This window comes from Hippoglossus stenolepis, chromosome 4 (genome assembly GCF_022539355.2).
Source record: "Hippoglossus stenolepis isolate QCI-W04-F060 chromosome 4, HSTE1.2, whole genome shotgun sequence".
Taxonomy (NCBI): Eukaryota; Metazoa; Chordata; class Actinopteri; order Pleuronectiformes; family Pleuronectidae; genus Hippoglossus; species Hippoglossus stenolepis.
Window position 1 is genome coordinate 15,581,524 of NC_061486.1, and position 25,162 is coordinate 15,606,685.

Sequence of the window (25,162 nt, forward strand, 5' to 3'; positions counted from 1 at the left end):
CCTGCAGGGGCAGTGCTGAGTACAGACATTAACACACACACACACACTTGCAGCTACAACTTTTATATAAGACTCAAGAAATCACGTTGAGAGAGTATGATAAAGTCCATCTGATTGTTGAAGTAATTCTTATAGAAAATTTGGTAGATGTTCTCTTGGCAAAAGTTTAAAAAAAATAAGGGTCTTAGACGTGACTTTAGTATAATTTAAAGTATGACCTTCAAAATGTCCCTTGTTAGTGAATGTGTAATGAATACCAGGTCCACTGTTGGATAGGTACCCAAGTGCACAAACACACACACACACACACACACACACACACACACACACACACACACACACACACACACACACACACACACACACACACATACAAAGTATACTTCTCATCTTGAACGTTTATCGTGTGTACTGTGAAGCTGGAACGTGTCTGAAACTAAGAATAATCACACACATTCAATCACATCCACACATACCTTCAAACTGTGGTGTGCAGACACACTCGTAGGCGTTGATAAGGTCCCTGCAGGTGGCGTAGTTCTGGCAGGGGGCCGACAGACACTCATTGTACTCCTCCTCACAGTACAAGCCATGGTAGCCTAAAGCAGACACAGAACAGAATATATATTAATAATGTTCTTGCATCACGTAGCATATGATTCTACTGCATTGTCGTTGCAAACCATCAGAGAATCAACATTTATTGATCGGGGAAAGGTTTTGCTGAATGTGTGTGTCTTATTAGCTGTGATTAGCAGTTGGTTTCATTGATTCTGATGGATTTAAGAAATTCATCTGAGGATGAACAGTGCACGATAAACCTGCAAATACAATGTAGTTTAATTCAGTTAGAGACAGAGATCTGATTCTGAGAAAATCCATTTAGTTATGCATGTGTTATACAGTAAACACATGTGTATTGTAGCACATTGTTCAAATCCAGTATTACCATGCAGCAGCAGCAGTAGACTTGGTGAATGTGGTTATAACTGAATAAAGGTTCCTTGTACTGCACAGCCACCACCTACTCAGGAAATCTGAATTTATCACAAATTACATAATTCTTTAACCAGATCTTTTCCTCTATTTCACAATTCACACTACGTCACTGCAGTGCAATCATTACATTCGTCTATGATGGTGTTGTAATCAAGAGATTTTAATCTGCAGCCTCTTAGTCATACATTAACCTGAATGAGTTACATGTTCCTGATCTATAATTTCCCTTGTATGTGATATGAATTAAATGAGTTATAAATGTGATATCAGCTCCTACATTTATGTTTGATGCATGTTGGAGTCATGATCCACTGAAAAAAAAAAAATCGGACTTAAAAGCACAAAACAACACAGAAACTGAAAGTCCGACACACATCTTCATCTTTGGATATTCTGATAAAACTCTATAAACAACCATTAGTTAAAGACGACCTGTCCTGAGTTTCGATGGCATTGGACATGAGGTCAAATGACATGCAGTGCTCTGTGTTTTCCATGGGATGGCAGCTGTGTACTGAAGCAGAATAAGCCTGCATCATCTGATCGTCAGTGCAGGAGGAACAGACAATCGTGCCTCTTCTGTTTTACCTCAAAGAACAAAGTGTGTTGAAAAGAAGATATGGCAAAGCTGAGTGCATACATTTTATTTGCACTTCTACAGTTTGTAGCTACTTATGCGGCTACAGCTTCAGGGACACAGGTGGGACTGCAAGTGAAAGTCAATCAGCAAGTTCAATCAGCAGTAATCATTCTGACAAATAGCTGTAAAGTTTGTCAATGCATTGATCTAACATTCCAGCTCAGAAATGTTCCACCATTTACAACTGAGGGACCCAAGACAAGCAGGGGACCGATGTCTCTCGAGTCCGTCCATGGCTAGTATGACAATATGTTTTCATTAGCTCCGCGCTCCCTCTTTACCTGACTGACTGTCTCAGCTGGGTCCCAGCACTGACAAAGTTTCAACAAAGCCTCCCCGGGCCACAGCTAATGTGTGTTTGAGGAAGGAGCGAGAGTGGGGGAATTTATTAGGAGCCCGGTTGGAGCCTCTGGGGTCCACTCTGTGAAATGCCAGAGAAATGTCAAGTGCCTTTCCAAGACTGCATTCTGCATTCTGGCAGCCTCTCATGTGAGCTGGATTACAGCAAAGTGGAGGACGGATCCTTCTACATATCAGCTCCCCGGCAGCTTTTCCTGTCAGGCAACCAGCGGGCATTTACACAACCCATACACACCATCGTCCTCACACCTACACAAGGCAGACAGGCGCACAAACTATTGTGGTCCTGTGCTCCCAAACACACACTAGATGCAAATGTTCACACCCAGGATACACACACACAAACACATTCCCTCGTACCTCAGACACCGGCTGGCATTCTGATGAGGTGGAGAAAAGGTCACCGTTGCTCCACAACACTGTGTGTGTGCGTGTGTTCGCAGTAATGTCTGCGATGCTAATTACGAATAACCAATTTCACCGATCCCATTAGACAGGGCTGTCTGAGTAGAGACATTGGATTGGATGGCAGCATCTGCCCAATGAACATAGTCATAAACACAGAGCCACACATACACACACATGCTCGCACACACACACACACACACACAAGGCCTCACAATGGGAACCAGACAGCAGAAGATGAGAGAGAGAGAGGGAAATGAGGTGAGGCAAACGGCAGGAAGATAAAGACAAGGAAGGACAAAAGGACAGGGAGGAAAAAAATGAAAGAAATGCAAAATAGAAAAACAAAATAAGAGCGAGGATGTGGTGTGAATAATATGTCATATATCTGAATAATTAGAAAACAGTGAACAGCTGTTCTTAGTGAGAGCATCTGAATAAACATGAAGAATGTGTAGTATGGAGGAGGGATTATTCCGTTAAGCAAAAACTCTTGTTAGTCCAAATATTTTCTAGGTTTGGATATAAAGAAAATTTCACTGTAGAGATTTAACTATGAAGGCACAATAAAAATACCAGAACAACCAATAATTTCAATGTTAAATGCACAATATGTAACTTCGGCCACTAGGAGTCTCTCTATCAAAACAAAAGACCTAGTTTGGGATCATGGGAGTTGTTGTCTTCACCATCTGTGCAGATATAAATCTACCTGATGCAACTCATGCACAAATCATGTTCATGGATGAGGTCATGTGTTAAAGGTTTTTTCCTGTTGCACGGCACACGACAATGAATAATCGCGATCCATTACAAGTTAGGGCGTAATTTATGATGGCGATGGGGGGTTGTAACCACCTGGCCTGTACAACCCCCTCCCAATAACAATGATGCCATTGATTATGAGTGATCAACGGTGTAGAAGGAAAAACAACAGGCTGGCTAACTGGCTAGCAGTGTGTTTTCCTTAGTAATATGTTGCTTGTCCATTATAGCAAAGACAGACAAAGCCATGGGTAAAGCTTATATATCACGAATAGAAGGCGACCAAAAGGAAAAGTCACATTACCTTTGGTCTGGATCTAAGTACACAAGTCAACAAATATAAAACATTGGTCTAGGTCATAGGTCTGTTTTTAGAGATTTTAATTCAATTTTAAGAATTGTTACATATTATCTTTAACACCATGTCCTGAATAAGTAGCCATGAAGGAAACAGATGCATTGATCGAGACTGTTACTTGCTACATTTGACTGACAGATGGTATAAAGTGAGGGAGCAGGACAGGCTGAAAGTCAAATCATATATTTGGGCCACAGGGAGAGTCATCTATCAGCGTCCCAGCAAGATAATTGCAAGACAACGGATAATGATAAGTCATCATTCCACTCAATTGATTCCATCATAGGAGCATCAGCACCAGCGCATCAGTCAGACAGACCGTATTTACTGCTACTCAGAGCCTGGGTCAGTGCTACAAGTTACTGTGCTTTTTATCACTAACCTAGGTGCACATTGTAAAATCAGATTTACTGTGGTGATAGAGACAATGTGAACATTCAGCAGGTTTATAATTGCAACAGAAGGATTTCTGAATGAGCGAGCACAGCCCAGAGGGTCCAGGCGTTCTGATCCTAAAGCCACAGCTTGTAATGAGTGTTTCTCGTTCAAAGTCTAAGGCCCACGATATTCTTAGCCAAATGTACGCGTAGGTAACTGGATGCACCGTGCACGTTATCATTCACATACTTGCTCTGGTATCACCTGTGTTGGTGGAGGATTAGAGTAGAGGGCACCACAGAACTCCCTAAAGATTGTAGAGCGCTCCACTCCGAGTCGGACAGATCTTTCTGCCACTCACAAATTTGCATGCGGTAAACATTAACAAAGATGACACTCGAGAGCATCAACATTTGGCTAATGTTAACATCAAGACAAAAAAGTAATGATCGCACATTTGTAGGTGGTATTTCAGATTCCAAATTCAGACACATTGTGGAAATGGCGCGACCTTTATGTGGGTATTGCATCTTGCATACAAAATGTGGAATTTCTGAGGACGTGCACAACATGAGCACCAAACAGAAACAGGATACATGAAGCAGGCATCTTGCGTGCGCATAGTTAACGGCAAGTATATCGCAGGCCTAAGAGCTAAGTCGTTCTGATTATGTTTTAATTCTTTCATTTCATTCTTAACTATGAACATTTACTGCAACTTAACTGCAACTCAAACTTAACTTACTTAGCTATTCCTGAAACTTTCAACATTAGACAGGTGAAGCTTGAGATCATTTTTTATCCGACCTCTATCTGACTTTGGCTTAATTTAACTGACGCTCACAGTGCAGCAAGAAGTCGACAACACCCACAGTCAAAATCACTGATGTCATGAAAGTGCAGTTCACCTGGGACACACAGACACCTGTAGCTGTTGCCTATGCTGCGGCAGACACCGTGGGCGCAGGGGTTCAGGGCGCAGAAGTCCACCAGCTGGGCGCATGTTGGGCCGGTGAAGCCTGCTGTGCAGCTGCAGCCAAACCCCAGGGGGCCGGGGCCCTGGGCGTAGCACGTCCCGTTATTGTGACAGGGGCTGGAGGCGCATGGATCAACCTTCTGCTCACATGTAGCACCCTGGTAACCTGCAAGAGGATTAAGATAGACCATCAGATAAATGTACAAATTCCATTTCTAATTTTAAACGCCTTAACTGGCCTTGCACCCAAATATTGTTCAGATTTATTGACCAGGTCCTTCCCCTCTAACAAAGGGTGACAGAGCCTTTGTTATGTTACAGTACTGTTGCTTTACTGTTCCCTCCTTTTGGATGCTCCAAGTACCGTAACACCGCAAATAAACAAGCATCTGACTTGTCCAGATTTTCACAAACGATGACTCACTTTACCGCAGTAACTAACTCTGCTTGTGTCTTTGTCAACATCCGTTGTCGCTCACCTCACCACGAACTTTGCAGACTAAAGTCAGATGAAAGTTTTGTCAACAAATGAACCTACAGGCAACATGGTGGTTCACATTGAGGACAGTCGGTGGTTTGGGTTTATTCAGATCATTTGGTGTGTGATACCTATGTGACATCCATTATGGCATGAAATTGCACCCACCCCACTAAGACCACGTCTGAATGCAAATAAGCTCGCAGGGAATCACAGTGAAGTTTTGGTGGGTTTAGCTGCACACAAGAGACGTCTCCACAATATATGGTGAGATTTGAAAGCAAATACGCTCCTTCCCCAAATTGTGAAACTGAAACTGTTTTCTCATGTTTTGTGGAAGCAGTGATAGAAATGATTAAAGATGTGACAGACATTGGTTGCAGCCTATGAAAAGCTGTCTTTGAGGATTAATATTCAGGAGGTGGATCATTTGAAATGGCACAAATACCTAAGTCACATTAAAAGCCCTTGACACCTCACAATCAGGTAACAGCCCGTTTATATGTAATTTAGCTGCATGTCTAAAGTAATACATCATATGTCCTATGATACACTGGTGACCTGTCAATGGTGTACCCCGCCTCTCACCCAATGTCAGCTGGGATTGGTTCCAGTTCACCTCGCAACCCTCAAGAGGAAAAGCTGTATAGGATAGATGGGTAGACTTTCTTTACCCACTGTTTTATTCTAATGTATTTTTATATGGTGTGTGTTGTGTGTATATTTATTCCTTTTTTGCTCTCTTTCTTAAGTTCCTCTGTTTTTCCACAGTTGCCCACTGTGGCTGTTATTGTTTAAAACCCAAATACATTTTTAATCATAAAAAAAGAGTCAGGAAGTGGTTTGATTCTGTCTTCTTCTACCGACTCAAAGTTAATGTTCTTTCTTTTATCTTTTCCTCTTCATTGCGAGAGCGAAAGAAAAACAGAGCGAAAGCATCTCAGCAGGGGAAGAATTCTTGTTGTTTAGAGAAATGTTATTGTGCTGCACCAGTGTCTCTGGTGATGTGTTTTCTGTGGAACAATGCATGTGCACTCCATGTCCCTGTGTGAGTGACTTTGTGTGAGCCTCCGCTACATTCACCTATTCCTTCCCCTTCTAAAAATAACCTCTTTTCTTCACCTCCTCTGTTCCTCTGTCTTCACCTCCCATGAGGACTGCCATTGTGTTGCAGCTCGGAGAAAGACTGCCGCTGTGTTACGTGCACATCCTTCGCTGTGAGATAGTGTGTGTGTGCGTGTGTCTCCTCTGATATGCAGTAACAGTCGTAGTAAATCCCTGTGCTGACTGCACCCTCCATTGAGCTAATGAAGAGATCCCTCTCAAGCAGCCATTGATCTGCAGGAGTTTATTTCACCGTGTGAGAACATTTATCATTCAGCAGCAGAGAGACAGGAGCAATCTGCAGCAGCCTCCAAAGCTTTCTCTCCTCTTCTTCTTCGTCTTCCTCTCTCCCATCCTCTCCTTTGTTCTGCTTCAGCCTCCCCTTTCTCCGCTCCTCTGCCTCCCTCCATACTCCCTCAACTCTTCTTCCCGTTCTCTCTTCACACACACACACACACACACACTCACAAAAGAAGCGCTTGCATGAATTTAATTTGATGATTTGTATTTGTTCTGTCATGGTTTAATCCCCTGTTTTCCTCTGTATTTAACATTTTGTCTCTGTGTAAGCAGATCTGTGGGCACATCCACGTCTCTTTCTCTGTTTTCAGCTTATTTGCTTGTACATCTATCTCTCTACCTAAAGATGCACACACACACACACACACACACACATACACACACACATTGTGACATGAGACCTGTCCAATGCTGACATACAGGATTCTGTTCATTCTTGCTTTCGGCATTTAAAAAAAAAGAAGAGTTAACAGTTTAAATTTAGCCGGCCTGCTCACTCCCCCGCCCTGCCGCTTCTGACTGGAGGCAGTCACAGTACTGACACTCACACTGTCTCCTCGGTTAGTGTGTGTAAATGTGTGTGTGTGCTGAGAGTGTGAGATTAAGACTCTAGAACAGATGACAACCCTAAATTATTATGATTAACTTTTGAATATCCATTCATTCATTATATAAAACCACTTATCCTTTCGGAGTCGAAGGACAGCCAATTCCAGCTGATATTGAACGAGAGGGGGGTGCACCCTGGACAGGTTGCCAGCGTATTGCAGGGCTGACATATAGAGACAAGAAACCATTCACACCTACAGGCAATTTAGAGTCTCAAATTAACCAAACTTGCATGTGTTTGGACTGTGGGAGGAAGCTGGAGTACACGGGATGAAACCCAGACAGACAAGTGGGGAACATGCAAACACTAACTCAGAACCTTCCTCTGGTGAGGCAACAGTGCAACACAACCACCACTGTGCTATACCCTAACTTTAGGCCACATGTGTTTTGTACACATGTCTGAAGGTGTTCGCTTAGAGAGTTGACATCATATACTGTATGTGAAGAAAAAATGTATACAGATACCTTATGGACACTAAAGGTCAATGATCAAATTTTTAATGGCTTCAGCATCAAATGAGTTGTTGTCTCCTCCAAGGAGGTTAAGTTTTCATTAAAGTTTGTTAGTTATTGAGCAGGAATACGCAAAAGAATCCAGGGAAGAATCCATTAAATTTTGGTGTGGATCCGGATCAGGGGGCAGATCCAGGGGGAAGAAGAGGGGAGGTACTTCACAATTTCAGGTGTCCCCTGATGCTGCTGCTGTGGAGGCGGGGTCTAATATTACCTGCCTGCTCTGATTGGATCAGTGAACTCAACTCTAGTTATTGATAATTTTTAAAATATGAAAAACTAAATGGGTCTATGTAAATATCCCTGCCTTCTTGTAGATAGAGGAGAAGATCTAATTTTCTTTCTTTTATTCTCCTCACACATCCCTCTTTTCTCTCTCTCTGTTCTTAAAGCTGAAAGGTTTTACACAAATTATATGTTAATAATTCCTGTACTTGGAGTGTTAATGAAATCATTTTCAGATTAAATGTTTTCTTGTACTGGTAGAAATATCATTACTATAAAGGAAAGTGAAATCCTCCTTCTCTTATGTGTTCATCAGTTTGGACATACATCTCCCTAGAGCTCTGTGTTTCTCTCACACTAACATTAACCATGAAGTATGACTTAACCCAAACCCTCAGAACAAACATTAAGACACAGTGGTGTCATTTAATCTAAACACAAACCTTAGCCTGTTAAAATAATGTTTGAAGCTATATAGGGTGAGGCTGAGGTTAGTGTATGCTGTGTGGGTTGTCCTGCAGACGTTTGTGTGTGTGTTGTTCAGCATTTTGATTCACTTATTGATGGATCAACCATTTTAACAGCGTGTCTGGATATAAAGATGGTTGACACGTTTCCACTTCGACCCACTATCCACAAATGAAGCCAAAATATCCTGAATGTAATTGCTGCCATCTTGCGCATTTGGATCCAGAGTCTGTGGAGTAGCAATCAAGGGATGGAGCCGTGGTAGCGAGGACCTGCCGATAAATGCACTCGACCAATCACGAGTCAGTCTCTGCCATCAACGTTTACCCCCATTTTTATGGCAGCAAATAACTAATTAAAACAAAACTTACCGGAAAAATTTGCACTGGAAAAAACATCGGTGTGATAAGAACTACCTAACATGATGGAAATCATCTTTGAGAAAAAATGATTTACCATGTACTCTGACTTCTAGGTTTGGTCCATGTCCAATCCACTAGCATGGAGGAGGCAGAACTCATGACCTCTTCTGCAGCCAGCCACCGGGTGGCTACTTAGATGCTTTGGCTTCACTTTTGAGGAGCCAACATGTCGTCCATTATATACAGTTCATGTTTCCTTATATTCTGACATATTGAATCATTCCATAAAACAAAGCTTGTATACATATAACATGAATATTATCGCCCAATTATTCAGAGCAGTATTAACTATGGCTGTATTCTGTTCAAGTGCTCCAGCAATTCATTTAACTGACAAATCGGATCCACTTTTGTGGCACAGACTGCTTTAACCTGCTGCCTCCTGTAAATAAACACACAGATTGGTAATTTCTCCAAAAGTCAAAGTTCAGCTCAGACACAGCATTATTTAATAAACCAATGAAATTTCTGAAAGCGCCCTCTCAACAAAATCTCCTCACACTAATTAAGGGTCGCTGGCACGGCTCTCTCCCCCGCTGAGAGAGCTGATTCCCTCATTTTATGAAAGTAAACAAACAAAAGGTGGTTTGTGAATTATTTTCAGCTTTAGAGACCATGTTTTTTTCGGGGTTTTGGCAGCCGTAGATTAACAATACAGCCAGGAGTTCCAGTATGACTGAGACCTCCTGCACAATGAGAATGAACAGACCTGTGCGAGCAGTACCATCGGGTGATTGTGTGACGAGGTCCATTGTTACCTTCTCCTTTTCCCCCTGTATTCTGCATGTGTGTATGCACACAAACAGTCTGTATGCAACTGTTTACATCGGCACATTGTGTGTGTTAATCGCAAACGAGAGAAATGCTTTTCTGCAGAAGTTTTGCGGGCACAGATTTCCCCAGAGAGGCTGATGCAGGTCAGTGAGGCTATGAAGACTAATTAGAATAGAAGAGGAAGGTTTAAATTAAGCATCTCGGTGGCACAGATACTGTTTAACACACACACACACACACACACACACACACACACACACACACACACACACACACACACACACACACACACACACACACAGACACACAGCCTTATTAAATGTTGAATATAAATTTGCATCAGAATGTAAAACAAATAATTGAAAAAACTGACATCATGTGCAGTCAGTACCTCTGTCAGTATTTCTGCCAGCTTCACTAATTTGCATCTCACACACACACACACACACACACACACACACACACACACACACACACACACACACACACACACACACAAACATGCTGTAATGGGGCTCCTACCTTCGGGACAGTAGCACCTGGGCCCCGCCAGGCTGCTGAAACAAGTGGCTCCATTTTTGCAAGGCTGAGAGAGGCAGTGGTCGACCAGCAACTGGCAGCGCTCCCCTTCATAACCTGAGCGACACACTCACATCTCAACATACTTCATTTGTTTAAGCTAAAGCTTTGTGTTAGTTTACAGGCACATAACACCTGCTCCTAAATACACAATACAGATGTTATCTGATACATGGCAGGTGACTAAATGACAGATTGTAACCTTGCAACCCAGAGCAAATGCAAAGAAATGTACATATATCTTGTTCACATTATATACATTCTGTTTATATTGTGTATATTATTTAAATTTGTATATTTGCATGTGTATATATTGTATGTTAACGTATTTATTACATTTATTGATCTTACCATTTTCTATTTCACCCCATTTGCTGTTGCAACATGTGCACTAATAATAAGGATAATCTTATCTTATCTTATCTTATCTTATCTTATCTTATCTTATAATAAAACACTAATCTATAGAACCATAAGATTATGGAATAGTTTTTTCTCTACCATCACTTGGTAGAGAAAATGTTTTTTTTCTGTATTATTGATCAAATATAATAGAATGGGTAGCAGCAACCATGGTAGCAACTAATGTGAATCTTAATAATGAAATACAGAAATATAATCTACAAAATGCACTGATTTGAGCCACCTCGTGAAGCTAAATTAGACAATGATTTGATCTATTGTCTGCTTTTTCGTTTTTCTCGTTTGCCACTCACACAGGGCTTGTTAGCACAGTTCCCAATAGGGACATGATGGGCCGTCAGTGGCCACCTCTGACATTTACCTTCATATCAGAGGCTCTCGCTTCAAGTCGCTTGCTAAAATAAATCTGACAAGACCAAAGGTTTCATACACACTCTGCTCTTTTGTACTTATTTAGAAATTAGAGGGGTCTCTGCACAGCTCTAATCAAACCGTCAGAGAACACACAGTCAGGCTCAGAATCTCCGTTGGCTTTTAAACATGTGTAACTTTAGATCTCAACACTAAGACGCTGGTATAAGTACACATGGACAGACACACACACCTGAAGTGCAGCTGCATGTGAAGTTGCGGCCTTCCCCTCCCTGTCTCACGTCAGTGCAGGTGCCGTTGTTGTGACAAGGCCGGTGGAGGCAGGCGTCAAACTCCTCACAGAAGATTCCAGTGTAGCCGTCCTCACACTCACAGAAGAAAGTGCTCTGCAAAACACAAACACACACATTTCACAACAATTAATAATGTCAAGTAAAATAATTCATGAACAAACTCATGCTCATTATTGACCATCACCAACAAAATCTGATTAAAATTCCCCCAATGTAAGTAAAAATATCTAATCATATGCACTGCTGTAAGTTGTGGCATTGCATTGTGTTGTTCTGCTGATGTGTTACGGTTGTTGTTCTTTTTTTTTCTTCCTGGCACCTGGTCTCTGCTGTTAAGTGAAACCAGAGGAAAGTTTTTTTTCTGCTCTTTGTGAATAATGATGCATCGCTGAACGTAATGATGCAGCTGCAGCTTTAATGTTGAAGTATAATGTGAGAATTATATGGAAACTTTGTTTTGCTTATTTTACAGTTGCACTATTGTTACAAGGTGTGTGGTAGCTGAGACCATGCATATACAAAGAGCAAGAAAAAAGATGAATATCATTTAATCACTAAATATGTACAAATGCATCAGTTTCTATATGGATGACCTCAACAAACAAACTTGTATTAAATGATCCTACGGCGTCTGTTAGATTTTCTATTCAAGTATAAAAACACACCACACTGTTTTTCTCCAGTGTCTCTCTCAGCTTCATTCACATTTAAATTCAAATGCTTTCTTGATGAGAAGAAACTTTTGAGGATTTTATTTCCTGGAGTTCTCACCTCAGAGGGCTGTGTGATACATTTGCCTTTCCCCGAGCACTGAGGGTCACTGAAGCTGCTGCCGGGCTCCACACAGCTGCTGGCCTTCACTGTCAGGTTGAGACGCAGGGTGACTTCCGGGGCTGTGGGGGCGCCCACTCGCATCACACCTACCACAGAACAATGGAGGGTCTCATTCACTGAGTCTTTTTTGTATTCGGTAGATATTTACATACAGAGAACATACATACAGGAAAAAACAACAACTTTTTTTACAAATTTTTGAAATGCACATCTGTCAGTCGTTCAAATGTTGTGGCTCTGAGGATGAATATGCTGATCTGTGACAAATATTTCAACAAATATCAGGATGTTGTGAATCATGGTCCCTAAAGGATGAATCCTGATGATCCCCGACCTTTCGGACTAGTGTCACCATGAAGCTGACATTTGTGGTTTCACGTGAAATTTCTTCACAACTATTCCAAGAAACACCATGATATACTTTTGTTCAGTGCTAATTAGCGCTATAATGTTACACCAAGAAGGAGACATTACAAACATTATACCTGCTAAAGATCAGCATGTTAACTAACATGGCTCCACTTCCTCCCACTATCTAGAAATTAAGCCAAAATATCCCAGATATGAACGCCGCCATCTTGGCCAGAGTCTGCGCAGCTGTCAATCATGATCATCACATCAAATAACTAATTCAAACCAAACTTACAGGAAAAATTTCAAAATCAGCTTGATAAGAACTACCTCAAATTAAAGAAACCATCTTAGAGAAAAAATTATTTAACATGTATTTGACTTTTGTCTGGTCCATGCCCCATCCACTAATATGGATGAGGCGGGATTGATAACCTAAATTGCAGCCCACCACCAGGTGGCAATCAAGAATGTCGTCCATGTTTATAAACACGTAGCATTTAGCCTGCAGCCTTTAAAGCTGTCATGACTGTAGAATCTCAGCCTCAGCAGGTGTGTTAGAGCAGATTTTACATGACTCCTCTCCTGAAAAAAACATTGTGCTTCAAAAGAAAGAAACTAAAAGAGTTCTGAAGCTGTTTACTGTGACCAGAATAGAGAGTGTGTCTCTCCGACTCGACTCTCTCTGGGTCTTTAAGTCTAAAACATCTTACATCTTCAATCAAAGCTGACAGCCACACAGGCACTTGGATAAAAATACCCTCATCATGAATATTAACTGCCATTTTTTGAGCACTTGAAGCCAATGAGCTGTGAGTCAGTGACGAGGCGTTGATGATGTCAGCTCCCCAGCCAATCAGAGAGCTGATCAAACAGCGTCTGCTCCTCTGTCACCTCTGACCGAATGATCGTCAGACCAATGACATCAAATTAGCACCTGCAGAGTCACTGCACCTTCGAATCGTGAAATCGCGTCGACGACCCTCAGACACGTGTGGAGAAGGAAATGCAATGTCACTGCAGCGCTCCTCCCTCTTCACTGACGCTTTGCACAGATTTTCACAGCTCGCGCTTACGTACGCAAGGTCACACGCCCTCAGGTCTGCACGCCACATAATTGAAATTGAGTGAACATGTGAGTTTGTGGTTTTGAATCATCTCTCAGTTATTATCCAGCCTGACTGCAGAAGCAGAGAGAACGTGTCTTCTCCCCTCTCCTGCAGTTTGACCTTCGTTCTTCCCTCCTTCTGCATTCTCTATCCCTCTGTCCTTTTCTCTAATCCCTGTTCGTCTTGCCTCCTCTTCTTTCCCGTCTCTCTCTCTCTCTCCTTATCTGACTCTTCCTCTCCCCCACCCTCCATTATCCTCCCTTCCTTCTGACTTAACTCCCCAATGTCATCTCCACTGTCTCTCCCTGGTGAAGCGGAGGCGGCGTTGCCACAGACATGTCAAGGTCAGCAGACAGGCAGTGGAACAGCATCAGGTATGTCGAGCCCACACAGGGGTCAGCCAGCCCTTCAGTCAAAGAGTGAGACTACAGTACACTCACCACCCTCCAGCACTCACTGCAGCTCACACCCCTGTTTCTACCACACGTGTGTGAGCACTCTCACTGAATCTGTGTGTGAAGCTCTGTATTAAAATACAGATGGCAAATTGCATAAATATATTTTTTTCAATCTGCACATATAATATTCTGACTCATATATGCAAATATTATGTGATTCTCCCCAATGATTTGTAAGGAATAAACGCTGTAAATAAAATTTATTTAAATTCATTCACCCTCTGATGTTTTTGGCTCAGTTGTAAATGAGCTATTTGGAGAGGTTTCCGGACGTTTTCTATTCAGCCTCTCTACGCTTGTAGGATAACTATCGCACAAATTAAAGAATAAAACCAGAGATAATAAAAGTAGAAAATTTAAATGACACATTTTCCATCTCTGTGAATTTAATCTGGTTTAAATAGGGATAATGACTCATTTGATAAAACATGAATTCTAGTTTATAAATGAATTTTCTATATTTTTATATCTAAGCATGTTTTTTTATTGTTTACTTGCAGTCCCATTATAGATTTATGTCTAACTAACATATCTTTCATTAACTCCTTAGTGTTTAAAGCACTTTCAGTTATTGCTTGGCATTTCATTCATGATGATGCCAAGTAACACAAAAAACTCACATTAATCCAATAAATGTCCCCATATTGTAGAAAATGATACGTCTTAGAATTAATTTATAAATGAGGTTCATGTTCTATATAAATACTGTGAAAGAATCAAAGAAAACAAAGAAATACACATATTTAGAAAATCTGAGAATACTGTAACTTTGTGATGTCACCTCAGCTCTGCCCCTTTCACTGATCCACCATCCAGCCTCGCAGGATTTGGCTTCTCTGATTGTTTATCTCAAATCGGTTATATTTTTATTTGGTCTCTATTAGTGAAATCAAGTGAAGTCAATTTATTTATATGACACATATTATTTATATAACACATAAAAAAACAAAAAAAGAGTGCTTTACGAAAACACACAGGCACATATACAGGCTGAGATCAAGACAAAATCAGTGTGGAATATGAAAACGATTGAAAAAAACTTTAATATTAATGACTTATTATTGTTATATACTTAGCCTTTTATCTTTATAACATTATTATTCAACTGACCTGATTGTTTGTGTGTAATGGATGATGGAGCTTTGAAAATAATGTGGTTGATAGTTTTATTTCCGCAGGCTTTACCTGGGCTGCAGCTTTTACCACTGAGTTTTATCAAGCTACAATAAAGCCACAATCCATCACCTATGTTTGGCCAGTAGACCAATCAGAAGCGAGGCTCTCGTTTGATTTACTGACCAAGCTCCGGAAACAAGCCTGTGGAATGAAGATGTATCTATATTGAGGTGGTTAAAACCACAAACGTATCTTTTTTTTTAATATCAAACTGTCAAATAAAACCCTGCAGTGTGACAGTATGAAATAAAGGACCTATAAAAGTTTCCCCCGTCAGGCACTTAACGCATCTTGGTGAACGATGAGGCGCCTCTCTATATCAAAAAGGAGTCAATGACAGTATAACTCAGGAGATTGGAGGAGTCTTACTGAGGAAGTAGTTCTGTCCCAGGGGCAGCGAGTGGTCTGGCACCACCAGTCCATCAGGGGCCTGCAGGAACCACACCACAGTGCCGTTGGAAATGGACGAACGGAGGAAACCCTCTTCATTCAATCGCCAAAGCTCTGGAGCTCCGCTGGCATTCACCACCACCCTGGTTAGATAAATGAAAGGGAAGGGAGGGTGGAGGATGAGGAGATACATGGGAAGGAGATTTAGAAAGAGAATCTGATGATGGTAGCTTTGGTTCTCAGCTTCTCAGCTTCTCTTCCAGCAATTATACTGGAAGTTTGGAATATTCACAGTATAAATAATGGATGTGCAAGAAATATGTTGAATATAAGAAATACAATCCACATAATGTAGTACAGCCAGTGAGCACTTATCTGGGCATTTTAAACAGTATTAAAATGTCCACAAAATCTATATTAGCAAGATAAATGACCTGATTCTCTAAGTTTTAACTTCTCTTAATTTTGAAGGTTGTGTATTGATGGGCAGTGTTTCACCCATGTTTGACCCAAGAGCTGTTGGTTAAAGGACAGTTTTCTGTTTGTTTTTACACCAAGGCATCATGTTTAGGTCTGCTGAGTAATGGCTACCAGTGGTGTGTCTCAGTGGGGAGGATGTTGCCTCCTGTGGGTTCACTGTGTGCCTCATCTACAAATACAGCCGGTATGGTTGGGGGTGGGGGACAACCATTCATCAGGACCACAGACACTTGGTCAAATCAGAGAGAAAGACCAAAATGGACCAGAAAAACTGTTACATTTTTGAATTATTTAGGTTCATGGAGATATAAAAAAACACTTATGCCAATTAATGGATCCAGACGACACAATTTTCCCAGAGGATAAACTCTTTTATGGGAGCTCTTTTTGAGCAGCAGCTCTCTGGTTGTCCAAAGGATGGTTGAGGGTAATTTGATAAAATAACTTTTACTTTTCTGATTCTGGACACATGTTACTGCAGAGAACATTTTAAGTTAAACTGATGAGGTATCCTTATAGTTAATCAATACAAATTAAGAGTTTTCTGGCTACAACAAGGATTCAAATCTAAGAATACATGAGTGACATCAACACAGCTATACACGGATAACAACCATTAGGAGGACAAACCGTTTGAAGGTCAACATTCCCACAATCCCCTAATGAGATTGTTTTCTTGGACAGAGCGAGAAGAACAACACAGACGATGTTTCCTGCCAGAGACGCTGAGCTCCAGCAGCTGCCAGTCAAACAAACATCAGCGTCCAGCTGAGGTACCACACCGAGTCGTGGTAAGAGAGCGACCATATGGTCAAGAGGGTGCAGAGGAGCAGGGCGGTAAGAAGGACGCTGAACAACTTCAATGAAGCTCCTCACCAGTTAAATGTTTTGAAGCATCCCTCTAACCTCACTCCCTCACCTGAAACAACCATTTTCATTTTAACAAAAACAAATAGAAAACCAGCAATTATCCTCTCAGCCCTTCGCTCTTTCTGTGTATTTTGTGTTCTAATGTGTGCTTGAATAAATAACAATAATTATCAATCCCTCTGCAGTGCTTTTTCAACAGAGATGCAGCTGAAAGTACTTTGCAGAGAAAGTGAAGGTTTAAAATAGCAGCTGGATGATGTGTTAAACTCTTAAACGTGTTTATTACTCTTAAGGGAATCAGACATCTCGCAAGTAGCAACACACTCAAGTGTTAATGACGAGCTGTTTGATTTATTTTTAGAAGATGATGCCTTCTAAAGTTTAAAGCCAGAAAATAAAAGAAACTTGACATTGCTTCTTACTTGAGGACAGAAAAGACCTCCGAGGCATAGTTTAGTTCAGGACACAGGAGGGTATATTTAAGGTCATGTTCACTGAGTGAGGGCGAGTTGCGCTGTTGTTAACGGATCGACACGACGGCTGTCCTAAAATGTTGAGGTGAGGAGGAAGCTGAGCCTGAAGGTGAATCTACGAGCAGGGACAGAAATGTCTGCTCACAGCTGAAATGAGATTTTGGTTTGCAGGGTGTCTGGACTCAGCCAGAGGGACGACATGAGCAGCTCAGATATCTGGGGAACTAGTTCAATTTAAAATGAGCCATTTGGTTTTGGATTTGGATGGTTCTGTAAAACGATGACCTAGATCTGTGGTATTTTCTATCTCCTTTTAAAAATTGAAATGGTGGCCAGTCAGTTATTATGAAGTTACTAAATCATAATTTTAAAACTGTTTGCTATCGCTATCCAACGAAGAGTACCCATAACTTTTAGTCCCGGGAACTTTTTTGAAGGAGCTAGATTGTTTCTGCAGTATGTTGTTCGTCTGCATTTCTGCTGGAGATAAAGCAAATTATCGTTCTTACGTATGAACAAACAATGGCTAAAACAAGCTGTTCCAATCCAGACCACCAGGTGGCAGTAGGTGTCCGAACCCAACAAAGTCCAACGTTTTCCCCAATTACAGGTATGTGCTGTGCAAAAAAACAAGTAGGCTAGCACATCCAACGAGATCTAACCCAACAAAAACCCAAACTTCATTTCAGATTTTTTGTCAGAACCCTGAGGTTGGGTCGGATATTATCTCTTAAAAATATATATTATAAAAAAAAAGATCATGCTGTATAGATAGGGTAACACTGAAATAAGAGTTAACATGGAGGATATTGAAATCGCTCATTCAAAACATCCAAATAAGAAAACAGAATATACAAGATATTGCAGACCCCGATTGGTTGAAATAAAGCACTGGAGTACTTGACCAATCAGATCCCTCAGCGCTCTAAGCCATACTTTTGTAAAGTGTTACCCCCCTGAGCTCGGAGTTTTTAGGGATGAAACTATTTTCCTTGAACTTAATTTAGATCCTGGTCCCTGCAGTGGAAACTGGTTTAAAATATTTTTGTTCGTAATACTTATAGTCATCAGTGTTGTTAATATTCTTCCCCACAATTCTGCTTGTATGTATTCTTCTTTGCACACACAGCATCAGCAGCAGCATGACAACCACTCGCAGTCTCTTTGGGACACAGGAGCTGTATTTTATTATTTTCAGCGTCTCTAAATCGATGTCACTTTTGGATCCCTGCTTCATTTCCAAGTGGGGTGAGTGTGTATGCATATGAGCGTCCTTCACTGCCTGCATCCCTGTACGAGCTCAGGTGTCATGTATAATTATACAGTATGAAAACAAAGCAGCAGCAGTTGATTAACTTTCAGCTCGTAGCTTCCAGTCTGCAATCGTGATCGGGGCCCTGAGTTGTGCGAACCATCAATGACGAGGAGCAACATCAAGGGCATCCAAAAATTGACACTGACCAAAGCTTCTTCATAATTCATTGACCCTGATTTATCGAACCATTGTAATATTGTTTATGAGCAAACATGGTCTGAAAAGATGCAATACACCTGGAGTGGTGTAAAACAGCGTCTTTTGTGCCCGTGGGTTAGGAGATTCTCATGGAAGGTCATTAGTTACAAAAAATACAAGCTGTGCTGTTGTCAACATGAGTTGCAACATTGTAAGTATGTGGATAAAATGCTGCACAAAGACGATTCTATTTTAAGTTTTTTTATTTGTGATGATTATGCAGAAAGTTTTCTGCACAAACGTGCGTTGTTGTTGTTCCTGTTGATCTGAATCTGAAAAGGGCCAGTTTTTTTGAGTAAGGCAGTTAAATTGTGTCCTGTTTAATTGTTTAAGCTGCAATTAACTAAGATGTGAAATAGGTTTATTAACTAAACTTTGAATTAAGTTCTCCAAAAATTATTTGTTATTGTTTTGATTCACAGACCCCAACTGGCTGAAGTTACATATTAGACGTTTAAGCTGTTCCATCATCACCGTCAATAACATACATCTTGTAGGAGAAATCACCAGCTCACCAAAGTAACATAAAACAAGACAAGGCATTCAGAGTGAGGAGTGGGAATGGAAGTGGCACTTTTCTCCATATTCCAAATCAGTGAACCATCAAACTATATTTTAGCTGCTATTTTGGGGAAAAAAGTTGCATAGTTTTACTTTAATTCTGGATCCCTGGGCAAAATGTAATGAAACTGTCACATGTAGTCTGCCATGTACACTGCACCTAATGGGAAGTTACACTGTAGGCTACAGGATCCTGTACAAGGTAAAGATGGGAGAGACTACTGATAAATGGGGGCCCAAAGCTACATTAAGCCCAGGGACCCAAACCTGATTAATCCAGTCCTGCTTTGAGGGGATACCAGTCAATTATTAAAGGTACTGAAGGGCACTCTTACTTTACAGCCGTCTCTTCAGGCACCTCTAGAGATACAGTCAAAGTTCCTGATGTCAGCTCACACAGCTCAGGACTCACACAGTGCAGACTCTCTGTCACCTGAAACAGACACACAAACACGCACAACATATCACTTATTTGGAAACATGTTAAAGACAAACCCACAGAAGCTTAAATTTATCGGTGAAGTTATCTCACCCTGTCTGCCTCCCACGGCACCACCAGCAGCCTCTGCCCAGGTTTGGGTTGCCATGGCTGCAGGGTGGGAGGTACTGGCGTGGTGGTGGACGGGATGGTGGTTGGCTCTGACGGCTGAGTGGCAGCTGCGGTGGTGGAGGCGACAGGGGTGGCCAGCCCAGGAGCTGAGGGGGTGGCAGGGTCCCAGTCAGCGGCCGGCAGGTCCAATAGGATTTGATCACACCTCTCCCCCTCGTAGCCCTCGCCGCACTCACAAGTGTAGGCTGGCTCCCCCTCTTCCCCACTGCTGCTCCGGCTGCAGTTTCCATGGAGACAGGGGCTGCTGGTACAAGGATCTGTGAAAAACTGAAATAAAAAAAGGAAAAAAACAAAAACAGGAAGTGTGAGAGAGGGAGACTGAGCAAAAGCATTATTATCTAACAGTGTTTTTCGCTGTCTTCCTGTCTGCACTGCTGTCATCTAAATCAAGACCCATTTTTGTCTAAGTATCTCCATCTTTCCAGAAATAAAAACCCAGAGTACAGAGCTGGGATCACGGCTGCAGTCTCCAAGTGAACTGCTCAATTGGTTGATCAAAATGCTCCCAAAGTAACACCAGAGACTGTTTTGAAAACAAAATCTAAAAACAGTAAGCAACTTAAGCAACTTAAGCAACCTTAGACTGTAATAGACGACACCTCTGCACGTCCTCCCACTATCCAGAAATGAAGCCCAAATATCCCAGGTACTAACGCCGACATCTTGTGCCGATGATGTCACTTCATGCTCAACAAATTGTGAGTCGGTCCCAGCTGTCAATCAATGTTTCACCCTGTTTAAAGCATCAAATAAGCCAAATTAATCTGTACTTTGACTTTTTATTTTCGCTGGTGTCCCATCCTCTAACATGGAGGAACCAGGATTTATGACCAATAGTCCAGCTAGCAACCAGGGGGCGATAGAAGCACTTCAGCTTCACTTTTTGGGAAACATCACATCATGAATCTTTGTATACAGTCTATGGTTAACATATCAGAGCAAATTTCAATATGTTTTGTCTGATAATGGTTTTATTTATATTTAACTATGAAAGAATGAACTCTACTGTGGACGATTTAGTTAATGTAGAGATAGAGAAAGAGTATTTTTTTCTCGTAATAATAAACCTATGATAAGCTTTATTTATTTGGCGCTTTTTCTTGACATAGTTACAAGTGCTTTACAGAGAGAAACAATGGAGATTAAAAGAGGAAGCAGCAATGAAAATAATAGAAAGTTCATCATTTCGTAAAAAAGAGGTGAATCAAATGAAGTCAATCACAAAATAAAACCGGTTTTCGTCAAAAGCTCATAAAAGCATTGCACCAAAAAATATTTTCAGAAGAGATCCACAGTAGGAAGACCTGTGGAACCAATTCATTGGTGGAAACAACCAAGTCTAAGACTGTCTTAGGTTTGGTTTTGTGTGGGTTTGTGTGCAGGGAGTCCAAACTGATTATTTTCTCTCACTTTTATTATTGTTCTGTGACTTCCCACCCTGCGCTCTGCTCCTTCCTTTTGTTACATCTTCACTCTGTTTTCCTAATCTGTTGTTGCAGGACTGCATTTCTCCCTCTCACCCACACATATAGTGTGAGTATATACTGTATATGCGTGCACATGAGCACAGTTGCATTTCATCCGCAGACATGGTTCTTGCTGTCATGCAGCCGTGAGGAAGATGTACCCTGACATTCTCCTTCATGCTGGTTTCACCCATCAATAATTGATCAAGTTTGGAGGAAAACGTTTCAGTGTGGATGTTGAAAGTAAAAGAGGACAAAGCAGAGCCTGCCAAGGTCAGAGCTGCCTGACACAGGGCTGTTTTTTCTGTGGCTCTCGGAGGCGTTTTAGAATTTAAAATGTCTATAATCCTGCTGCGTCTTATTCATGTGAAAATTCACCGAAACAACCTCAGGTATCTGCGGCTCCAGCTGTCCAATTTGAATGTGCTCAGATCACAGCTTTAATAGAAGCAGGAGGAAAAACAAAAACCCAGGCTGGAGAGAGGCTGAACAGAGGGATGGAGATGATGCTCGTATAAATCCCTCAGTGCATACAGATGTGTGCGTGTGAGAGAGAAACAGTGAGGAGCAGAACAACAGAGCATCATTAACAGTCCGTTCGCTCCACGACAGAGTCACAGCTCATTAGTGTTAATCTCTCTCAGGTTTTTACTCGCTACGCGCTCTATCAAACTCTTTCCCTGCTCTGCTCTGAAGCACAGCGATCAGAACGGTCCCGGCAGGCCCACTCCTCGGTTCTCAAACAGTCTGCCGAGCTTATCTCCAGTCAAACTGCACCCAGGTTTGAGTTTATCAACCTTTTCAGAACAGCAACGTTGGCTCGTCTGGGTTAGAGGAAGCATCAGAGTCCAGCCCGTGACCTTTTTCATCTGTCACTGCTGATTTCTCTTCAGTCCTAACAGGCTCCGTGCAGGCAGCACACAATGTGCTCGAACAAAGAGGAACACAACAGGACTTTTAACCAGGCTCAGTATATGAGCTGAAATCTGGGTCACAGTAACTTCATCCTGATAACAATCAATACAATAATTGTATTATGTGATGTAATGCAATCCAGTACAACAGCTTTGCCACAAGTTCTACCGTTAGGAAGCATTCAATGGTCCTGTGTGTTAAAACTTTACTAGAGGATTTAATTTAACAAGATGATTGTTATTATTTTATTTTATATTTATTATTAGTAAGTTATTGTTAGTGTTGCTGGACTGGACTACGTTGTATAAGAATGTGTATCTTTTCTTTCCCCTTGATTGTTTGTAAAGACAAAACACAATATGATGTGGTCCAGTTCAACAACACTGTAAACTAAAATCTCTACATTAAACACATGGGCAGGTTATAGATTAGATAACAAAATGTTGTCTTTGTATAATTTATAATTATATTAACTTGTATTAGATTTTATAGGTGTATCATAGACTGCATATTAAGATGGAAAACATGATGGCTTGCAAAAGTGAAGCCAAATAATGTTGATTGCCCGCTAATGGCTGGCTGCAGTAAATCTTATAAACCTGCCTGGACATACAATGTGTTAATTTTTTCCGGTAAGTTTGGTTTTAATTATTTTTTTATGCTATAAAACGTTAAGATTGAAAGCTGAGTCATAATTAGTGAAGCTTGTGCCTCAGCGTGACCTTGATACCACGGCTCCACTCCACGATAACTACTGCACAGACTCTGGCTTTGAACAACGTCAAAAGCACAAGATGGCGGCATCTGTATCCAGGATATTTTAGCTTCATTTTTGTACAATGAGAGGAAGATGAGACAGCTCGCCCATCTTTACATAGGCCTACAGTCTATGGCCAAATGGCCATACAAGTGGACACTGGTTGTAGAGAAACAATTGTTTTAAATTGTTGAACTATATTTTTAGATAGAATTTAAGTATACTGTAGAAGTAAAACGCTAAACATACATGTCACCAGCACCTGAGTTGCAAAGGTTTCTGCTTTTCTCTGTTTTTCAATGTAGGTTGGATACATTTGCGTAATTTAAGGATTTTGATGATATTTTACTTACTTTTTCTGAAATTGTGTGTAAACTGCATGATGAACATATCATTTAGATAAAAGATCATCATATGTAGGATTAGTGAAACTTTTGTGGGTATTCTTAACTCAATTATATGAGCTTTGGATGATTTATTTATTAAAAACTGTAAATTGCCTCTTATTTTTACTTACGGGCCCGAATAGAAGGTGGAGCCTGATTGGCTGACATTTCCCTGCGTAGTTCAGCCTGTTAAAGATAACCTACACTTTTATGACTCATGTTGATACAGTTTGTTGAAACTATCTCACTGGTATTACTAGTTGATGATTGTTATGGTGCTTGTTGATGTGGGGACTCATGTATTGTACCTGCGTCATTGTGCTCGTCATCGTTCAGCACTGAACAGTTCGCAGGCCCTGAACTCTGACAATCAATTTCCTCTAAGCAGCTGATAATAACCTACATTAGTGGCTTTATCTGTGTTCGCACACTGGCCAACAAACACAACAATGAGATGATCTGAGGCTAAATTAATTGCTTCACAAGTGCCTGTGTCCTATTTGCTAATTTGGGACGGCTGCACCGAGGAGGGGGGATCGATACAGGCAGGCGCAGGCAAACAGCAGCGCTACTTAAAGTATTGGCATCATCAGTTTAACCTGGTGGAGGAGATGGATGCGTTTTCTTCTGCAGACATGCCACACACACACACACACACACACACACAGAGAGATAACTAATTAGGCTTCATTTGTGCTCAGTGAGTGAAACAGACAAGCATCAGCATAAAAGCATAAAATCAGTAAAGGACTGAAAAAAAGAAAAGAAGAGAGAGTGGAAAGTGAGCAGAATGTTCAGTTTATCCGTTTGGAACATCATCACTTAAATATGAAACTCAGCAAATGGATAATTGAATTTAGCAGCGTAAACTAAACACGCAACCAAATGTTACATCTCATTCTCCACACAGCAACACATCCATAATGTAAAATGAAGACGAACACAGTCTGGTGAGAATGTACCTACAGTGCATGTGTGAGAGGAGCTTGAAATGCTCTTTCTTCATATTTAAAAAGTGTTTTGTTGAGTTCTGCTGCCTCTAAAATGCCTTGAGGAGGCTGTCGATCAGCTCACATGACAACCTGACATCCTCCGACAACCAACAGAGGTGTGATAGTGATGCAGTGTCACATTGCTGTTAAGGATTTCACCGACACCTTGACAGGAAAAGGAAACATTCACACTCTGATGAAGCAGCCGACCGACCTGATGTGCTGCAGTGTCAATAGACTGCAGAGTTAATTAATGAGGAAAACAAGAAAACACGTTTAATTTCAAGTTTTCAACAGTAACAGACATTTATTTCTACCTAAAATAAACTAAAGTTCAATTAAAAAATTGGACTGATGTTAGCGTCTTTAAATGGCAC

At 41.1% G+C, this 25,162-nt stretch overlaps 1 protein-coding gene across 1 annotated transcript in view; it reads right to left on the minus strand.

The window, feature by feature from the left end:
- Positions 1–25,162, minus strand: part of dner (delta/notch-like EGF repeat containing) — a 55,268-nt gene that overhangs the window by 3,097 nt on the left and 27,009 nt on the right. The window contains exons 2-9 of the mRNA XM_035153529.2: positions 20,192–20,536; positions 19,995–20,092; positions 15,742–15,905; positions 12,216–12,364; positions 11,384–11,537; positions 10,300–10,413; positions 4,814–5,047; positions 477–599 (exon numbers count right to left, since the gene is read on the minus strand). Of these exons, the coding sequence (XP_035009420.2) occupies positions 477–599; positions 4,814–5,047; positions 10,300–10,413; positions 11,384–11,537; positions 12,216–12,364; positions 15,742–15,905; positions 19,995–20,092; positions 20,192–20,536 (1,381 nt within the window). The remainder of the gene's footprint in view (positions 1–476; positions 600–4,813; positions 5,048–10,299; positions 10,414–11,383; positions 11,538–12,215; positions 12,365–15,741; positions 15,906–19,994; positions 20,093–20,191; positions 20,537–25,162) is intronic.